The 19,808-nt window shown below is 36.0% G+C and overlaps 3 protein-coding genes across 3 annotated transcripts; 1 reads left to right on the top strand and 2 right to left on the bottom strand.

Moving 5' to 3' along the window:
* Window positions 1-917: 917 nt before the first annotated feature.
* LOC115453228 (WD repeat-containing protein 20) lies at window positions 918-11,491 on the bottom strand. The gene is made up of 3 exons (XM_037438116.1): window positions 10,930-11,491; window positions 9,376-9,558; window positions 918-7,870 (listed from the first exon to the last, which is right to left on the bottom strand). The coding sequence occupies exons 1-3, from the start codon at window positions 11,209-11,211 to the stop codon at window positions 6,524-6,526; spliced, it is 1,812 nt and encodes a 603-aa protein (XP_037294013.1). The 5' UTR covers window positions 11,212-11,491; the 3' UTR covers window positions 918-6,523.
* A 494-nt stretch (window positions 11,492-11,985) lies between these two features.
* Window positions 11,986-13,879, bottom strand: LOC115453467 (HIV Tat-specific factor 1 homolog). The gene has a single exon (XM_030182165.2). The coding sequence runs from the start codon at window positions 13,698-13,700 to the stop codon at window positions 12,048-12,050; it is 1,653 nt and encodes a 550-aa protein (XP_030038025.1). The 5' UTR covers window positions 13,701-13,879; the 3' UTR covers window positions 11,986-12,047.
* A 526-nt stretch (window positions 13,880-14,405) lies between these two features.
* On the top strand, window positions 14,406-18,174 carry LOC115453173 (uridine diphosphate glucose pyrophosphatase NUDT14). The gene is made up of 4 exons (XM_030181844.2): window positions 14,406-14,753; window positions 15,152-15,362; window positions 15,535-15,611; window positions 15,990-18,174. The coding sequence occupies exons 1-4, from the start codon at window positions 14,564-14,566 to the stop codon at window positions 16,145-16,147; spliced, it is 636 nt and encodes a 211-aa protein (XP_030037704.1). The 5' UTR covers window positions 14,406-14,563; the 3' UTR covers window positions 16,148-18,174.
* Window positions 18,175-19,808: the final 1,634 nt, after the last annotated feature.

Below are 19,808 nucleotides of genomic sequence, written 5' to 3'. Positions count from 1 at the left end.
CATACATAATACATTGAAGCCAGTGTGACTACTCGACATAATTAAGACTTAACATCTCAGGATGGCGAGCGCAGTGGAAAACCAAACAATACTTTGTAATTCAAGGGGTTGGATGGTGTTTCTACTGTTTATGGGCGGTCGTATCGCTTACCATCAGGCGAACAGCAAGCTCGTGTCGTCATTCAAAGCATGCAAAAAAAACTGCAGTTAACAAAAGTTTATTTTTGTTTGACATTATGGTCTCTACTAATGAGTCGTGAACACATTCGTGATTGGCAATTTGACGCCGATGTTTCGCGCGATTAGTTCCTAACTCATGCTCGTTGTGTATTAGGCTACATATATGCCCTGGGGTCTTATTCTCTATCCCGCACGTTATTTTGACAGTGCGTAACAAGCACGTAACACAACGCATCGTGTTTAGGACTATAGAAATTTGGCTTACAGAATACCATTCCACGCACATTTCTCGAAGATAACATGACACAGCCGCGTTACGCGTTTACACTATCATACAGAATAAGGGCCCTGCGCATATTATACGCGTTCGGAGTGATACCCCGTGCCTCAAAAAGCGCGTAAAGCCGTTGATCCTGCGTCTGATCTCTCTCCGGTCATGTCGGATTGTCTCATCGACTTATGAGAGGCCATGAACAACACACATGTGTGGCACACACACTTGTGCACTATAATATCTCCTGGGTGGCTGATTTTCATTGCTGTTGGCCGACGTGGCCGAAATTCGGATAAGAGGGACTCGTACACATTCGTCGAATTTGTAACCTACCACTGTTCATCTGTGCTCATAATTTATTCTGTTTTCTAAACTAGAGATTCCTCGGTATCATGTCTGCCACGACTCTAAAGAATGAAGAGGAATGAATACATCCGCAAACTATAAATAAAAATACATGAAATATAAAGAGAATTCTCTATTTAATAACTTGATAGGCTTGTAATTTGTGTCTCACTAGTTTTGAACAAACAACTCCAATAAATTAATTAAATATTAATTAACTAAACATAATAATCAGCGATATTGTTACCGAATGTAGAGTCAATGTTTCTCGCCGCCATAGCGAGCGACTTTTTATAAAAAATGTTTCTAACCTTTTATTTTAACAATGTTACCTTTGCGAAAGTAATTTTAGCGAGTATTAAGTTACATTGTTGTCAAAAACTAATAGAATAAGCCTAGCCAAGAGTTATTATATAACGTCAATCTATATTGTCTGTGTTGTGCCTCAGTTCCACGCTTTAGCTTCTACTGCCGACTTCCCTAGAACTACTACTTGGCTAGACCCTGAGGACTCATGATTGAAATATACATATTTTAGATATAACAATCTATATTACCGCTATTATTTAAGTCGCCCGCCTCAAAAATATCTTAGGAAAATTTTAATGTAATATTAACTAGCAGCACTAAATAGGAACTCAAATTAAAAATGGCGGCAGAAAAATCAACTCCACAAATGCTCTTGGTAAGAGAGCGCATAATTTTCACTAAGATACATTGCAAAGATTAACCCGATGAAAAACATAAAAATGCAGGCACCATACAAACGAAAATCTACCATTCTTTCATAATATTTTTCCGCTTGCAACCCTGAATATATAGACTATAGAGCTTATACTATGTTGTAAAGATTTTTCATATTCCTCATCGGGTGTATGAATACATTTGGGTTGTGACTGTGCGGCGTAAATAACAACATATTGGGCCCATTGCTGCAATATATCTGATGTTAGGAATTTAGTAATTTTCTTAAAGCTGGCAGTACCATTGCCTTAGGTTATTTAATTATATGATAAAGGTAATAACATAATAATAACTCTTATTTGAATTGGTGATGTGCTATACTCTGAGGGGAATCAATATTTTGTATTTTTAATCAATAGTTTCTATATGTGACTAATTGTTAGATAAATTCTACTTCAAAGCTAAAATAATATTGTAGATTGGAATTTCAACTTTGAGGTATATGTCCAGCAATGGAGTGCAACTGGCTGATGATGATGAAACAAACTATATACTGCAACAATGCGCGCAGCCGCGTGTAAAGTACATAGCACAACCTACATTTAAGTTAGAAATTAAATTAAAAATGGCTCCAAAAGTAACATTAGCTGCCATGTTTATAGCGAGATTGTGACGGTCAAATCGAATGAGTGATCACATTTACTTTGGAATTCTTCAAAGATATGAGTTAAAAATCCGGATTATTTATAATTTATATGATTCATAATTTCAATAAAGAAATACCTATTTAACAAATAAAAAATGGCTGTTTATAACGCGCCTATAACTAAGCAATTTCGAGAATTTTTTTTTTCAACAGTAATAAATGTGATCAACCTTCCAATTTCGAACATGGAACTATTAAAAATGGATATGACGTCACAATCTAGTGAGTGAAAACAACGTCTCCATGCGGATCAAAGTGCCGTATCCACAATAAGTAACATTCATAAGGCCACGAAAAAAACTAATAATTTCTCGTACTTTCAATCATCTGACACATTTATTACATTTGACATATAACATGCTATTGGTAGTGACATAACGTGCTATTATAATTCACAGTACTTTATATGTCACTATATGTCAATCTAAACAGGACCTGTATTTTTAATGTCAATTTAATTCTTTATAGGTTTTTTGAAATCCGCGAACTCGAAGACTTGGATAAATGACTTAAATAAATTGTATCCAGCTCATGGAAAATACATAGTTATAAAATAGATGTCCCTAATCTTAGCGAAACCTCGCACTCTCGTTAAGAATTTCCGCCCATTGCCTCATAGATGACACACAATAACATGTTATATGTTTTAACAAGCAACTGATTGTTCACATGTGGGATTAGATTAAAGCTCAAAGGCGTCGTCTGATTTCTTCCTGTTCTTTCTTTCTTTAGTATTATTCCTATTTCCTGTAGTGCTAATAGCACTGAAATATATTTGTAAACACGTTATAAATAGTCTAAAATCATGCAAAATTCAAAGACAATAATTGTGTACCCTCATAAACAGGATGAAATGCAAATTTGGAGAAATTAAATTGAAAAAAGCATGAACATATTTCATGGATTTTCATTGTTTATTAAAACAGACGAACACGTTTGATCCGAAAGCCTCACATGGAACTATTGTTTACCTTGCTATTCTGATATGTAACGAATTAGAATACAATAAGATCAATTGTTTATTTACTGTGAAATGCATTTGTATGCTTCCTATATTCTTTAGAAATACTTCAATTTCATAATTTGTATGACAATACTGAATGAATCCATGTTTAGAAGACTACCTCGTTGATCAACCAAGGTTGTATAGCTTCAGCCTTGCATAAAATCTAAGTGCGGATTTTCAATACCGCTGTTTAAAAAAAAAACAATTTATCTCATAGTATTCAAACTCGCTGCATCATTAAGTCTGAAATCTATAATCTCCTTCTAAGTCAGAGTAAAAATACAGACCAAAATTATTTGTTTCACGCAACTATGAAACAAAAATAAAATATCACGTTTAAAAAGTTTGGTATTTTTTTGAAAAACTTTTTTTTATGTCGTTTGAACCAAATAATTCCTTCTTTTTCACTCTGTCTTCGGAAGGCTCAACAGATCAGTTGATGTCACTCCATTCGCGTCCGAAGAGAAATAATGTTGAAACGCACAAATTTTCAATATGTACTCTATAAGAACAAAAGTTACAAGCTATATACATAAATAATGACTATTAAAACCGTTATTATAACGTATTTAGGCTGTTAAATGAAATTTCGTGTTAACGCTATTAAGTTAGGTACATATTGCATTGTATAACATAATAAAGTTATTTTTTACAATATGATTTTTCGAAATATAATCGTTCGATGTCAAAAACATTAGATCGATGTTTTATATTTTAAATGGAAATATTTTTTTAATTTCCATGATTAACGAATATTTATGGATTTAGCAATATAACAATTTATCTATCTATGTGCTATATAATCTTACTAGTAAGCATTTTATTATAACTAATCATTCATTTAACAAGCTCCGTTCAATAAATAACTGAAGAATAATTGGTTTGTTTTGTTTTTTTTGCTGCGCAAGTGCATGAAAATGCGAGAAATATTTAAAAAAATACCTGTATCTGTAATTAATGAAAATGAAATTGCCTTGCTGTAGTTTCTACGTAGCATGTATTAAACAAACTACATAAACTGGGCTTAATACAAAAAAAATCACAAAATTTTCCACTTTTTTCAACATTTCTGACACCGAACGCCACAAACAAAAAAAAAATAACACGTATATTTTTTACGTAAATAATAAGATAATATTGTCTATGGAGAAAAAAATGCACTAGTCTACGTGTCTATGATCTATAACTATTAACAACTGACGGAGGAGGTACGGGAAACAATGACCCTCCCCCGAGTCTTGCAGATGCTACCATCCATACAACAACACTTAAATTGATAAAAAAAGATTTTCGTTCGTTCAAATAAATAAGAAGGAGAAGCGCACGAGTGCGTTTTTTGCTAGTGCACAAGATGCAAAATGATACATATTCGAAGATGTGAATTTAAAAAATAGTTCTGTTGATTTTGAATATACCATTTATTTTGTCAACGAATGTCATTCAAAAATCAATGTCAGAGCATCAAAATTTCGACCAATACGATCTTATTACTACTATGAATTCTGTATTAATGTAGGCAGAAATGTAGTCTTCATATTTTGATTACAATAATTCTTAATGTTTATGAAAATCATTATAATTTTTTACTTATTCCACATGTAAATTCAGGTATTATTTGCTAATATTATTCGTAATTTGTTTTCAAATCTTTGAAAGTGGTTGATCATCTTCCAATATACATCACTTTGCAACTTATAATATGCGATTAAATCGCTTCACGTCCTAACTTACAATATTTACATAGGTGAGCCGAAGAAAAAAAACTGTCTCCTTACAATTAAGTTTTATACAATTTCTATACAATTAGAATCTCAATGTCTATTGCTATCTATTTTATGTTGATCGTATATCGTTTTTACGATTTGAAATGCTTAGCGGTACCGCGCGATGGAAGCTTTCAATGTGACTGTTACCTACTTTTATATTTCCTCATAATAGGGGAGATAAGCAAAATATATCGCTAATACTTTTCAGTTCACTGTAATTACTATAAATTTTGGGGTCATTTTAGAAACTTTCCCCTACTCACTTTCCTATCAAGACTGTCGCAATGCTCGCTTCAAATTATATCAGTCATATCACTTTTACTGTACCCATGTATTAAGTCTTACCGCTATTTTCAATAAACGATCCCGATCGCGATCGATCTATCTAAAAAATAGACCAATCAGAGTAAAGTTTTTTTGACATATGTACAAATGAGTTATTGTGATTGGTTCAATCTCGGAATCGGATTGGAGATTGAGATTCGGATCGTTTATTGAAAACGGCTGATCACATTCATTGCCTTTCCCAACTCATTTTACTTTGAGTTTAAACTATTCAAAACATTTTTGGTAAACGCATACATCTCGGAATGTCTGCAACTTACAAGTCTCATTACAATTGTCTCTTACAAAACAATCACAAACATACTGAGATCTGGAAACCACATTTCCATTCAAATTATCGATAAATATATGGATATAGTCAACGCTAGTCACATTGAAAACTTCCGTTACGTCACAACCCCTCCCCAAAGTCCACAGTATTCAAATACCGTACATTTGCAACACCCTCTAAAGTCATTAAAACATCCTGTACTTTCTGTACCAACATACACTTCACACACACACACTGAGGTAGGATTCGTCGGTCAGGCAGCCAATTCCACGGTATTCTATTAGTGCACTTTATTAAATTTCCAGAGTCTCCTTTTAGCACAAGTAGAGATAGAACTTTGCCTATGTTTTATAAGGGGTTGTAATCATGACGAGTTTTGAAGTACGATAGCAATATTATAATGACTCATAAATGTAGATAAAAAACATCATGTGTACTTCATATTATCTATAGCCAAAGTTGTTGAGTATTTCACTTACGTCATAATTATTGGTCTGTTATTTTGTTATCATGAATTTTATCCACTTCAAACCGTTCTAAAGGATTCGACTGTTAGGTACTAATTCATATCCTGACATTTTCAGAGCTCAGCATCTTCAGTCGACTGAAGAGCATATATCTGTCCCACAACATCAAAACAAAATCATATCACAACTACTGTCTATATCTACGCGCGACTCGAAACCAAGAAATAATGGTATTTTCTCAGACCGATCGGAGGATGCTCAACATATTGTCAGGATTTGAATAGATCACAAATGAGTGTAATGTATCTTGAGCCGTAACTGTATGTCCAGTAGTCAGATTATCGTTTGTTCAGAGAGAGTGGTGACTACACAGCCACTTTGGGCGTACAGAACGCGTCAACCAGCCGCAGGAGGGTTCCGAGCTTGAAGTGCACTAACAGACAGACGCCGCAGGCAGACGCGCCCGCGCCGGCGGCGGACTAGTCCACCAGCTCGATGCGCTCGGCGCGCTCGGCCCGCTCGCCGCGCTCGGCCCGCTCGCCGCGCTCGCCGCGCTCGGGCCGGCGCCGCTCCGACGAGCACGCGCGCGCCGGCCGCGCCCACGTGTTGATGCAGCCGTCCGCGCACGCCGTCACCAGGTACTCCGCGCGGAACAGCAGCGCCGTCAGCCGCTCGTGCGCCACCTTCTTGCACACCAGCGGCTCCAGCACGGGGCACTCGTCGAACCGCGGGCACGACGCCGTGCCGATCAGCTTCAGCGGGTCGTACGAGTCACCGGCGCCGGACTTGCGCATCGCCACGCTGTTCGACGCGGTCTTCTGCTCGGCGGGCTTGGTGAGGCTGAAGTTGCGGCGGTGCTCGGACCGGCGCTCGCCGAACGAGAACCCGGCGAGCCGCTGCGTCAGGGAGTTGACCGCGAGCGGCCCGGAGCTCTCCTCCTTTGCCTTGCCGACGCTGATGTTGAGTGTCGCCACGTTGTTCACCTTAGTCTTCTGCTTGGTGCCGGAAGGTTCACCGGCCGCGTTGCCGCTGAGTTCGGCATGTTTGTGCCCGATTTTGTTCGTCTTCGCCTTGACGGGTACTTTCATGCCAGGCACACCGTTGGGCGAGAAGGTCTGACTGTTGGGCGAGAGGTGAGCGGAGGCGCGTGCCCTCACCGGCGGCTTGAGAACGTCCTCGGTCAGGTCCCACAGACACAGCTGCGTGTCCTGCGACACACTACCTAGCCTGTAACACTGCACACTCTCGCTCTTCTGTCGGTCATCTTCGACGCCCTCTTCGCTTTCGGGGTCGGTGAAGCTGATCACGTACGGGTCGAACGCGACCACCGACACCCACGAGCGGTGTCCTTGCCCCCGCGCGACCACTCGCCGTTCGCTGAAGCACCACACTGTCACGAGATCGTCCTCGCCACCCACCACTACGTATTTACCGTCAGGAGACCAGCACACGCACAGAAACCCGCCGAAGTACGACCGCGCTCGGCCGATTAACTCCATGGTATCGTAGTGAAAGACACGAAGGAAGCCGTCCTGGGAGACAACAGCGAGGTTCGTGTTGCAGGGTGAGAAGGCGAATTCGTTAATGGAGCTGCCTTCGGCGCCGATCACCCACCGGTATAGCGGGTTGCGCGTGGACTTGGTGCGGCAGGTGTGGATGGAGTAGCCGTCGCCCTGTTTGAAGAGCTGGTAGTGCGGCGCCGCCGTGCCGCAGGTGAGCTCTTCGTTGTACACGTACAGCTGGCCGGACGCATGCGCGCTGATGAACAGGTTGCTCGAGCCCGGCACCCACTTAATGCACGTCACGCGCGTCTTGTCGATCAGTCTCTGTAAATGATAACATAATAACATAGTTCGTATTTCATACACACACTCACGCCTTTTAATCCTCAAACAGGTAGGCAAAGGCGCGCAACGAGCGCACCCATAAATTATAAATATAAATTTTTTCTTCATTTTCGTCCTATTTGCTGTTACATATAAAACGATATACAAATTATCATATTGTGATATTGCGTTTCGTTTGGCATAGTCATCTACCATATACTTTTATTTGTGTAGACTTAATTATAATGTTATGTACACTGTGTTTGTTGGATCTTTGATTAGATCATTATCTTATGACCTATAGAGCTTCTAAATTAGGTTAGTAGTAACTAGTATCCTGTATAAACATAATAATTAACACAACGAAAAAAAAACGACTATTATTACATCTGATCGTATCAATACAATTTCAAATGGTAATAGGCCACGTCATACGCTATCATGCGAATTCATCCTTACATCGATAATGCAGGATCGAGGGTGTAAAGCGATAAGCCTTGAGTGCCGATTGCAAAAGCATGACGCCATACGGCCAAACTGCACTCATTATATAATAGCATTTGATAACGTCGCCGAGTGACCTGAACGATTAGCGATGAAACGTAAGCGATTATATAGGATGAATGAAATCAGGCGAAATTTCACGCAAGAAAAGAAAAGCAGGAAGTTGGCATGACGTATTTAGTGATCTGTTTAGAACTGTGTAGAGGCCTTAGAGGCTAGTAAAAGGGACAACCACGCACGGCCAGGCGCTTGGAAGGGATAAAGAGAAAAAACATTACCGTCTTCGGTAATTGGATACAGTGGGCTAGCAAATACATGCCGCGCAAAGTCAAACATAGACCTTATTTTATGACCATTAAAGTCACCTTCTAAAGTTTGCCTGTAATCGCTTCATAGTTGACAGTCAAGTGCTGGTATAAAAACGCACGACAGAATATTAACATTATAAAAATTGTGGTTTTATAATTAGTGTAACAAGGCTATACAGGTTACCTTAATACACCTGACTGGGTCAATTGTCGCGACGATTCAGGCAAATATATATATATATATATATATATATATATATATATATATATATATATATATATATATATATATTTTTTTTTTAAATCGTTACATTTGTAATAATGGTTGTAATAACACATATTTATTTGTTCCAAATCTGCTACAAAATGGGTATGAAATCGATAGAACTGCGCACTACGAGAGAAACCCCATGAACAACATCCAGTTATAATAAAACCAGTCTCTGTCGTATATGTCGGATTATTTACATGTGTACTAAAAACTGATTTTAATAAATGATCCCAATCTTAATCATTGACCCGATCTCGAGAATAAACCAATCAAAATAAATTCTCTCTGATTAGTCCATTTCAGGGATTGATAAAAAAATTGGACTTGTTCGTAAAAGGGTATAAAATATATTAAATGCCCAGAAATTGTGTTACTTATAATTTGATTAAAATTACAAAACACACAAAGAAATTACAACTCACCTCTTCATTGTACAATTTACTTAGCTCCTTCTTAATGGGATCTATAAGTTGTATTTGGCCGGTAGAAAATCCTATAACTAACGATACACTGTCCGGTGTCATCGTGACTGTGTTGAAGTCGTGGCATGTTGGGTTCGTGCCTTTGTACATCTTCTTGTCCACTGGTTTTGTGAGATCAGCTGCCTGTGGGACAAATAGATCGATGGTATATTACTATTCCGAACTGTCATAATTGTGTTGATTGCTGAGGATCTCTTTTGAAACTGAGTCTGGTTCCCACCACGTACCTCTTGTCAATTTGGTATACCCATGTAAAATAATTATACATTTTTGCAACCAATTGGTAATAAATAGGTGCGGTACATATCATGAATTTAAATTTTTACTAAATTTTAATTTGGTGGTTGTGGACTTTGAGTCTTGGTCGATTTCATTATTCATATAAAATGCTTTAAGCTTCCACACTGTATTTTCTGTGACAATAGTAACTCTACAGCTGATTCATATTTCTATTGATTATTTGTAACTTAATTACTGGTCAGGCATCTATGTACACACTACCTAATAATAATGGAGGAGCCATTTATTTAAAGAAAGGTTTTACAAGCAAGGGCATTATGAAAAACACATCATAGACTCAATTTTTTTGGTATTTGGTTGAGAATTTTAATGGATGTTTGCGAGTCCAAATTATGTTTAAAAAAGATCTGTTTTAAAATTAATCAATATTGAAGCTGATAGGTATTGGATTGTATGGACACTTTGCTACTGGTGAATGTATATAGTAATAATTTTTTCCTTAACTAGTTGTCATTTGGAAAAATTTTCAATCTCAAGTAAGAAAGATACACTACAAGCTTCTCGGCATCTCGTATATAAGTACTAATGTGTTACATCAGTATAATTAAGAGCAGTCTAATAAGGTGTTTAAAACCGTGAACATGTCTGCACTTCAATCCAAACATTACAAGACACAGTTATATTGGTTTGTAGCTCACATAAATCTAACCTCATAATAATTTGATCTCAGAAAGCCAATATTGACCATCTTTCAGGACTTATATTTTGTATTAATGTAAAGAAATGTAGGTTGTATTAATGGCTCTGAGATATAATATCATTGATATGTATTTAAATAAGGTTTATAATGTTTCTCTGGTACATGGGGATGTCTCCAAGTGTCTAGTAGTGTAAATACATTGACAATGCTATTGCATGTTGTGTTGTTGGTCCTATATTTATTTTGTACAAGTATTTTTAGGTTTTTAATAAAATATACAAAAAGCTATCTAATATTGTAATTTTGAATAAATTTTCTGTGTCCTGATTATAGTATCTTAATTTTTTTGTCATTGATTTACCATTTAGATTAAAAAACAAATCTTATTTGGTTACAAGAAAAAATTACATTAATTGTGTAATGTCATAGGTTTTGAAAGAGAGCATTATTGTTTTATTTTTTATAAAAACACACCTAATGCACATTCATCACAAACTAACCTATGAAAATACATGAAAATAAAAATCAACAAACACAGTAATGAAATTTGTTACCTTCTTAACTCCTCTGTATACATAAACATAAAGCTCTTTCCCATGGTTAAAGCATATCCTGTCGTCGGAGCCCTGGCCGTCCGAGCCGGGCGCTCCGCCCCCCGGGCCCGGGGGCAGCGACACCAGCGACACGCGTACATGAGAGGAACCGGAACCACTGCTGTAGCCCACACGATTAGGTCTCGAATACTCCGACAACGTCATCAACCGGTAGATTCCTTCTCGTGTCACGAACTGTGTTTTCAGGTCGTCCTTCCCTCCAGAATCGGACTGTACAGCCATGTTAACATATTATCCTGTTATTATTCATATACACGGCCGCAAGAGAAGCCCCGAGTGCACTTGACAGCTCACCCAAAGTTCAAGTCGGATTTTATACGTTCGTACACTACTTTCATAGCTGGATAGGAGTCAGATGCCAGGTTAAGACATTCCCCTGGCGGTCAATATACACTTTTTGTAACGTTTTTAATTAAAAAACGTTGAAATTGACAAATTTGTGTATGCAACTAAAAGTCAGGTGTCAGACAACATGACATGACGGCGGATTGTTTATGGTGCATTTGTTTTTTTAATTATTTTTTTATTAATTTGCGCAATACATAGGCAAAGAAATATAAGTCCATACTACATCAGAGCTTACATTTTTCCTGAAATAAACAAGCTTACAAAATGCAAGAAATAATGTTATAAAATTGTTATTATATTTAAAACAGATATTACACTTGAATCCCCAAAGGGGTAAGCAGCAGTGCAGTCAGGGCACCCATTTTTCGCTTTGTATGCTTAGTCTTATGATGTGTAGGAGACTTGCCTATCGCCATATAGGGAATAAATTCCAGACTCCCAGGCTAATACTGATAACAAATATACCACATAGCCCGATCCAGGGTTCAAACCCGGGTGGTCGCACTACAAAAGCAATCCAACTACGCCACCGAGCCTGTATCTTAGACGTACATTGATAAAATAATATTATTTTATTACACACAATAAAAATCGCCTGTCACCCGTAATAAAAACAATACATGTGTATGTACTAAATAAAAAAACACATTTATTGACATTTTGATTTATTAATTAAAACTTAAAAGTATATTGATACTCTAAATTTATATTTAATCTGCTTTGTCTATAGCTTCATCACATTTCATTTCTTCTTTAGGATGTTTCTGGTGTTCAGTATCCTCTACACCCTGTTTGACCTCTGTCACATCCTTTTTCTCCTGTTTATTATCCTCCTTGTCTTCGAGAAATTTCTCCCATTTATTTATCCTCTGATTAATGTCAGCATCAGTTTCAGCTATCTTGTACTTTGTCCTTCCATCCCATATTTCAGCTGTAATTTGACGTTTGCCAAACCACCTTCCATTGATTAATTTGACTACTTCATCAGCTTGTTCAGGCTCCTTCATGGTTACCTGTGCCACACCTTCAGGATGCCTATCATAAATTATAACTTTACGTACTTCGCCACACTTGCCACATTCCTCTCGCAAATCCTGTTGGTAATCTAAAATTAATTGTACTTCCTTGTCAAAGTCGGTTGGATGGAACAAATTCTTAATGATTACAACTTTCTCATGCTTTGACCGTTCACCAATAAACTTCTCTGGTCTCCAATCAAAAAGTTTGTCTTTCATCTTTTTTATCTTTTCCAATTCTTTCTTTTTCTTCTTTTTAGGTTTTAATGCTGGGTTGTATTCTCCTTTCAGTTGGAAATGTGCTCGTTCCACTTTTACTTTATGTCCTTTAAACTCACAACCATCTAACAATTTCAAAGCTAAGTCAACAGATTCAATTTTGATGTAAGTACATAATGCATCTCCTTTGAAACAATTGTGTTCTTTATCCATATACAATTTTACTTTCATTTTCTGTGTACTAGGATCCCGTTCAACAAGACCACACTTTTGCATGAAATTTACAAATTCCTCTTCATTTATATCCAGCGGTAAATTAGACACATAAACTTTTGTGTTGGTTTCTTCAGCTGGTTGAAACCATTGTGGTTCACTTTTCCTTTTCATTGTAATACCTTCATGTTTTTTCTGAACCTCTTTCTTCTCAGGTTCATCTTTTTTTTCTTCAGTTTTATTATCAACAAAACCATAAGACATTTGATAGTATGCTAGAAAGTCATCATCAACTTTTGGTATCCAAGCTTTCTTATCAACATCCCAAAAGTATTTAGATCCGTCTGCTTCTGTATAGATATGTGTGTCATCTTCATAGCTGTATACCCTACCAGGTACATCATCAGCCTTTGCCTCCCATGTGTTACTGGTTTTGCTCCATGTGTATTTTTGTTGGCTAGTAGGGTCCGTATAGATTGCTTCTTCACCTTCATAGGTGATGTATGGAGCGTAATCACCCCAAGAACCGTTTGCATCAGATTGTGCAGATTTCTCATTAGATGTACTATTTTTTTCGGAATTTTTTACAATAAGGTTAGACTGTGATGTGGTTTTAACGTCATTACTTACATTTGACGGGCTTTCTGAGTCGATTGGTTTCACTTTATTATCACTTTCATCGTTTGCAGGATCTTCTATATTATCATGGTTCATAACCTCCAAATCGTCTGTTTTGCTTTTACATTCATTGTCAAGGTCATTGGTATCTTTCTCTTCTGAAATAGGAACAACTTCCTCAGGTGTAATTACAGTGGCTGCTGCCTTCGCCTGTTGATCTTCTTCGGCTAATTTCTGCACAGTTTCAGTGGAAAGTTTAATCACAAACCCCGGCTTTGAAGTTGGCTGTCTAGCCATTTTCAATAACCTGTATCTTAGTACCTAGATAACTGTTGCTATTAGATTTATTTATAAAATTTGCGCTAATTAAATAAAATTCTAATTCGCCCATAGAATACTGATGAGTGATGACTGAAAAGCTGATTATTACATGTCAAAAATGGCATTTCACATTGATTGTCAAGTTACAAACAAAACTTTAATATGGCAATCACCTGAATTATGCAATAAAACACGTGATAACACAAATAAATAAATACAAAAATAAAATAATTGTCAATAATGCTAGTTAAATCTACAAATATAAAAGTTTATTCGTATATGTACATATATTTTTTATAACTTTGTTTCCTAAAATGGTAAAATAACACTTAAAAAAAACTTATTTGTCTATGTCAAATGGAGGTGTTCAGGCTTCCCGACTTAGGAATTTTCCCTTCAATTTAGGGAAGAATAAATGCGATGAGATTTTAAGGACATAATATTTCTAATTTTAATTTCTTTTGTATTGGTCGAACTTTGTTCAACTTCAGTTCATCAACTACAAATTTAAAATATTTCATACCTTAGTATGTATTTGATAAGTCAGAACAAGAATATTATATTAATAATAGAAGTTTTGTTAAGTAAATTTTGCACTGTAGGGGATTTTATACATAGCGTTAGGGTAAATATTTTTGGGAGTTGGTAAAACTGATGGAATTGACAGTGTAAAATTTTGACAATAGTCATTTTCGGTCTAGTTTATTTGTCCATGGTTTTCGGTTTAGCTGTCCCAAGTTGGCATACAACTTGTAAAATTTTGACTTGTATAACATAACTTCTAAATTACTATATTTATCATTAAATATTTAGTTACGTCTGTTTTTGAATTCGTCGATATGGAAGATCTCAATGAAGTATACCTTAGCCCACTTCCAGACTCGCCTTATGTAAAACCTTTCAGGTTTAACTACACGCAGAACGGCAAGAAGAAGACATGGGACCTGCTGGAAATACACGATTCTGTCGCCATTATAGTGTTTAATATTACAAGGCGAGTGATGATATTCGTCAAACAATTCAGACCAGGTTAGATTTTGTTATAAATCTTTAGTTTCAAATGGGATTACATGCCGCCGGTATTTAATGCAGCGGCACCGACACAGATTTATAATGGGTTCCGACGACCCCGTTCCTATAAAAAAACAAATTTTTGCAACATCATATGCACTGAGGACCTTTTTTAAGATGGTACCCTTTAAACTGATGAAACATCTTGCCTATTAAATTTAATGGAATTATGGAGTTTTGTTCACACCAGGAGACTTTTTCCAGCTCAGGTCACTAATGAGAAAAAATAAACTAAACAAGCCACTGGGCTTAAGAACTAATTTGACAAATATTTTGCTAGGAAGTGAAACCAGGATACAGATATATTAGTTATACAAACTATCTGATACCAAATAATAATAAATACTTTGTTTCAGCGGTGTACTATAACTGTATTAGCCGGCAAGACCGTGAATCAAATAACATAGATACCAAGAAGTATCCGGCATCTCTGGGGGTATCTCTGGAGGTATGTGCTGGTATCATTGACAAGAACATGCCTGTAGAACAAATAGCGAAGGAGGAGGTCCTTGAAGAGTGTGGATATGATGTAAAAGTTACAGATTTGCAGAAGGTATTAGCATATAGGTGAGTTATTTTGGGATATGTTTTAAGCCTTTATTTACATTCGGTTTTGTTAAATAGCTAACATTGATACAGCGTTTTTGTTTTAAAAACGGAATAAACTAAAGTCCGTTTCTCCTATAAGAAGGCCAAGCAGCATTAATTTTAGTTAGTTTAATTGCTTTGTTAATTTTAGGTCTGGTGTAGGTGTGGAAGGTGCTGTACAGTATATGTTCTACTGTGAAGTGACTGACGACATGAAAACTGAGCAAGGTAGGTAAAAGTGGCAAAGAGATACAATCTGATTTCTGCATGTTTCCCTTATTTAATTTATGTAAAATCTAATTTTCATTAGAATGATTTGCAGACTATACTTAAACATATCATTAGTACTTATATGTTGTGTCATATTCCCTTTCCCCTAAAATTGGTGCCTTTCTGACTGGTAATTAATCATTTTGTAACCATGCCTACACATGTTTCATTAATTTACGGAATACTATTTTTTAATCAGTCTCTACAAATCTACTTGCTACAAGCAACAATATTATATTAAAAATATAGATTAGGAATTACAAGTATAATTTCCTCTTTAGCTTACACTATTATAATATTTAATACACAATACTCAAATAAAATTGACCATTTTAGGTGGTGGTGTTGATGATGAAATAATAGAAGTTGTTGAGAAAACCATTCCAGAAATAGAAGAGATGTTGCAATCTCAAAGTATACTGCCGAGTCCTCCTAGCATGGTTTACGCTCTAATGTGGTTTATACACCACAAGGCGGACAAGTTTAGGAAGTGAGTATGAGATAAATGTAAACAATATTCCTTTTTATTTGTAAGGTGTTTTGGCTGATGAATGTTTTGTTTTTGATTGATAGTTATTTTCTAATTTGTAACTATATTGGCACTTAAATAGCTATAAGAAAAAATTAACAGCTCACTGCTACAATGACAATGAATTACATATACGAAATTGCTTAACATTCTGGCTTAATACCACAATAATTAACCACAAGGAATTAAATACGTATCCAATGTCAGTAACCTTATGTTAAATATTATGAATGACAATAACACAACATTAATCAGTTAAAACTGGCTTTTATGTTTATAAAGACCATAAGTGAATGCTTAGCAATATTTTCAGGGTACCAAATAAGTACTATGTTTGTATAATTAATGCCTGTTTTCACATACCATTCCAAAACTAAATAGAATTACAGCACTGTTAAACATACGTAGGCTATTATGAGCTGCATTATACTCGGATGTGTGTGAGAATAAGCATAACTATGGGTTTATTTGAGGGTTGATAATAGTATAAGGAAAATAATATTATGTGCCTTTGTTTAGGTCTTATCCAATGAAAATATATTGCAAATATTTCCTTCATAATTTCTCTTGGAAGGTTTTACGGTGACTATGTCCCAATTTGATAATTTTTATCAAAATTGTAAAAACTGGGAAATAATGTAGAGGCTCGCACATTCGCATCGGATTAAATTATAACAATAATGTTACTCATATAAGGAAAATTGTTGCTACAATGTTTCTCAGAAGTATAACAAATACTTAAATCACTTAAAAACAGTCTGAATGAAACATATAGTTTATGGTACCAATCTTTATAATGTAATATCTAAATAAACATCAATAATAACATTGGGCATCATATTATGTCATATATCTATTCTTTTCATTGATTAAAGTATGTTTTGGAATCTATCAAAATGATAAGTTGATTTCTGTGTTTGATCCTATCTATAGATATTTAAATGTCATTCAGTCACATGAGCATAGTTGGGGTGACATTCAAAGATATATTTACACAGCTGACAAATTTTTATTAGGTGTCTGAAGTAGACATGCCCTAATAGACATTGTTTCCAGTCAAAAGGACAATATGGGTAAAGGACAGGGAAGGACAGAAATAATATACTAGTGAAATGCAATAAGTATAGAATCTATGAGTAGAATTTAAATATACAAATCCAATTTTTTTCTTTTTGTATATCGACAGAACTTTTGAAAGAACATGCGTGGAGTGTAAAGTGAAATGATTTTATCCTGTACGTATTTTTCCATATTTTTTTATTTGTAGCTTGACATAGCTTATTGTCACAACTTTAGTTAGATTCTTAGTAAATTAATAAATAACACACATATTGTGAATTTATTTTTATCCAATTAAATAAAATACTGTACTTTTTACATTTTCCCACCCAATGTTGAAATGATTTTAATGAAATTAACTATGTGGATTGTAGATTAATGATAAATATATGGTAACTTTTATTTCGAAACATTTAAATGCATTCACTTACATCATACATTATATAGAAACGAGACGATAAGTTTATTAATAATAAAAAAATAGCAAGTGTTTGGTTAATTACGTACAAATAAAGGAATTGATAATTTCATAATTAGCGAGAGGTTGATGAACTTAAACTAGTTTTTTCTGGAATTTACGTATCACCAATTGGCATAGCTATCTTATAAACATTGTATCGATAATTGTTTATTTTAAAATTTTATACATTTATTGTAACGTTGAATTGACATTTAAAAATATTCAATTTGCCCTCGCGCATTTTATTATAATTTATTGGTAATGTTACATGTGAAGTAACTATTAGAAATGCATATAAAATTAATGCCTACGTTATATATTGACGTTAAGAATTTACAATGCGACTACATTCATGCTTTATGTATAATGTCAGGGGGCCATGTTCCGATGACGGTGCCAAATCCGTCTATTTGCAATTACGGGCGTTCGATTCGACGAACAGCATTTATAGGTGGTTTAGGTCAATGACGTTTTACAAATAGACGCGTCATACACTAACAAAATGGCACATAAAAACGGCGCACTATTTGCTATATTCACGTATCTGTACATATAATTACAAATGAACTCAAAGAAGGAATAAAAAAATGCAGCATACATTCGTTAGAAAAGGATATATATACATCGACAGTTACGTAACAACGTTAGTGCCGCACGCTCATTGGATGTTAAGTCGGGCAATTACCTTACTTTCGTCTTGCCAGTATTGAGCTCAGCAACGTATCTATGTAATAAAAACATCTTAGGTTTAGGTTAGGTTTTTTTTTGTGCCGACTGACTGCACTCAACACAGGGGAGAACATGCGAACGGTATACTACGTTTCCCCCTCCTTAGAGCCTGCAGTGGCCAGGGAAAAGGGTGGGGGATTGGGTAAGAGAAGAGAGGGAAGGTTAGGTTAGGGGATGTTTCGGCGTTTTTATTTATACGGCTATCATAGCTGTCCTTAGATTAGATCGGTCTGAATTGCAAATAGATGGATTTGCCTCTAGTAGACGGAATAGGGCTCCCTGACTTCACCCTTTTGTGTGCACTTCTATATTATAGCTCTTTCTATAAGTTAACATAACCTTTCGGTAACGCTATTGTATTTAGAACACAGGAGGCATAAAAGAGTAAACAAAACTGTATACACATTACACACTGAAAATGCACCGGTTCTGTTTTTTTATTCACGAGTATTATAGGACACAGGGTATGCATCTCCGGTGATGCACTAATGCACAACACCTTTCAACTCTAGAATGTTGCTGCCAGTAGCGGTCTTAACTAATGCGAGGCTCGGTGGGACATTTTTGCGAGGAATATAATGTATCACTATCCGATTGCCGAAAGTGAATGAGAATTTATTTCTTTGTGCCCCTTGCTAGTGTCGGGCCCTGGGCTGCTGTCTACTTCGCCCCTTAAGGCCGCTACTAGCTGTTGCCCATATTGTAAAACATAGCCGTAGTAGTGTAGTTTGCACCAATGCATATACAGTACTCGGCAGTAAATATAAGTCGATTTATAGTAAGGGTAAGGCAGTCATAATAAGCAACACAGATAGCCAATATTATATAATAATGTAGTTGTATATATAATAACTAGCTTTTGCCCGCGGCTCCGCCCGCGTTATAAAGTTTTTCGGGCTAAAGTAATTCCGTTACAAAAGTCACGCTATATATTTTCCCGGGAGTCTATATTCTTCCTAGGGTCTCAAACTGTCTCCATAACAAATTTCATCTTAATACGTTGGGTAGTTTTTGAGTTTAACACGTTCAGGCAGACAGGTGCAGCGGGGGACTTTGTTTTATAATATATTTTAGTAGAACTTTTTAAGAGGAACAATCCCGTCATACATCATTGTTGCATAACTTTAACCGTTTACGCAGCGCAGCACTCTTAAAACTAATAAATTTTCCCCGTTTTTGCAACATGTTTCATGACTGCTCCGTTCCTATTGGTCATTGCGTGATGATATATAGCCTATAGCACTCCAAGAACAACGGACTATTCAACACAAAAAGATTTTTTTTAGCTCGAACCGATAGTTCCTGAGATTAGCCATTACTGCTCCGCTCCTATGGTCATAGCGTGATGATATATAGCCTATAGCACCCTACAAATAAA

Source organism: Manduca sexta, chromosome 13 (assembly GCF_014839805.1).
Source record: "Manduca sexta isolate Smith_Timp_Sample1 chromosome 13, JHU_Msex_v1.0, whole genome shotgun sequence".
Taxonomy (NCBI): Eukaryota; Metazoa; Arthropoda; class Insecta; order Lepidoptera; family Sphingidae; genus Manduca; species Manduca sexta.
The sequence above is the reverse complement of the archived record's forward strand: the minus strand, read 5'-3'. Positions and strand labels throughout refer to the sequence as shown.

Excerpts from the sequence above, each read along its gene's own strand:
- LOC115453467 (XM_030182165.2), bottom strand. The coding sequence starts at position 13,700 with ATGGCTAGACAGCCAACTTCAAAGCCGGGGTTTGTGATTAAACTTTCC.
- LOC115453173 (XM_030181844.2), top strand. The coding sequence starts at position 14,564 with ATGGAAGATCTCAATGAAGTATACCTTAGCCCACTTCCAGACTCGCCT. Across the intron at positions 14,754-15,151 it reads CGTCAAACAATTCAGACCAG|CGGTGTACTATAACTGTATT; the intron begins GTTAGATTTTGT and ends ACTTTGTTTCAG. Across the intron at positions 15,612-15,989 it reads CGACATGAAAACTGAGCAAG|GTGGTGGTGTTGATGATGAA; the intron begins GTAGGTAAAAGT and ends TGACCATTTTAG.
- LOC115453228 (XM_037438116.1), bottom strand. The coding sequence starts at position 11,211 with ATGGCTGTACAGTCCGATTCTGGAGGGAAGGACGACCTGAAAACACAG. Across the intron at positions 9,559-10,929 it reads TATACAGAGGAGTTAAGAAG|GCAGCTGATCTCACAAAACC; the intron begins GTAACAAATTTC and ends TTTGTCCCACAG. Across the intron at positions 7,871-9,375 it reads GTAAATTGTACAATGAAGAG|AGACTGATCGACAAGACGCG; the intron begins GTGAGTTGTAAT and ends TATCATTTACAG.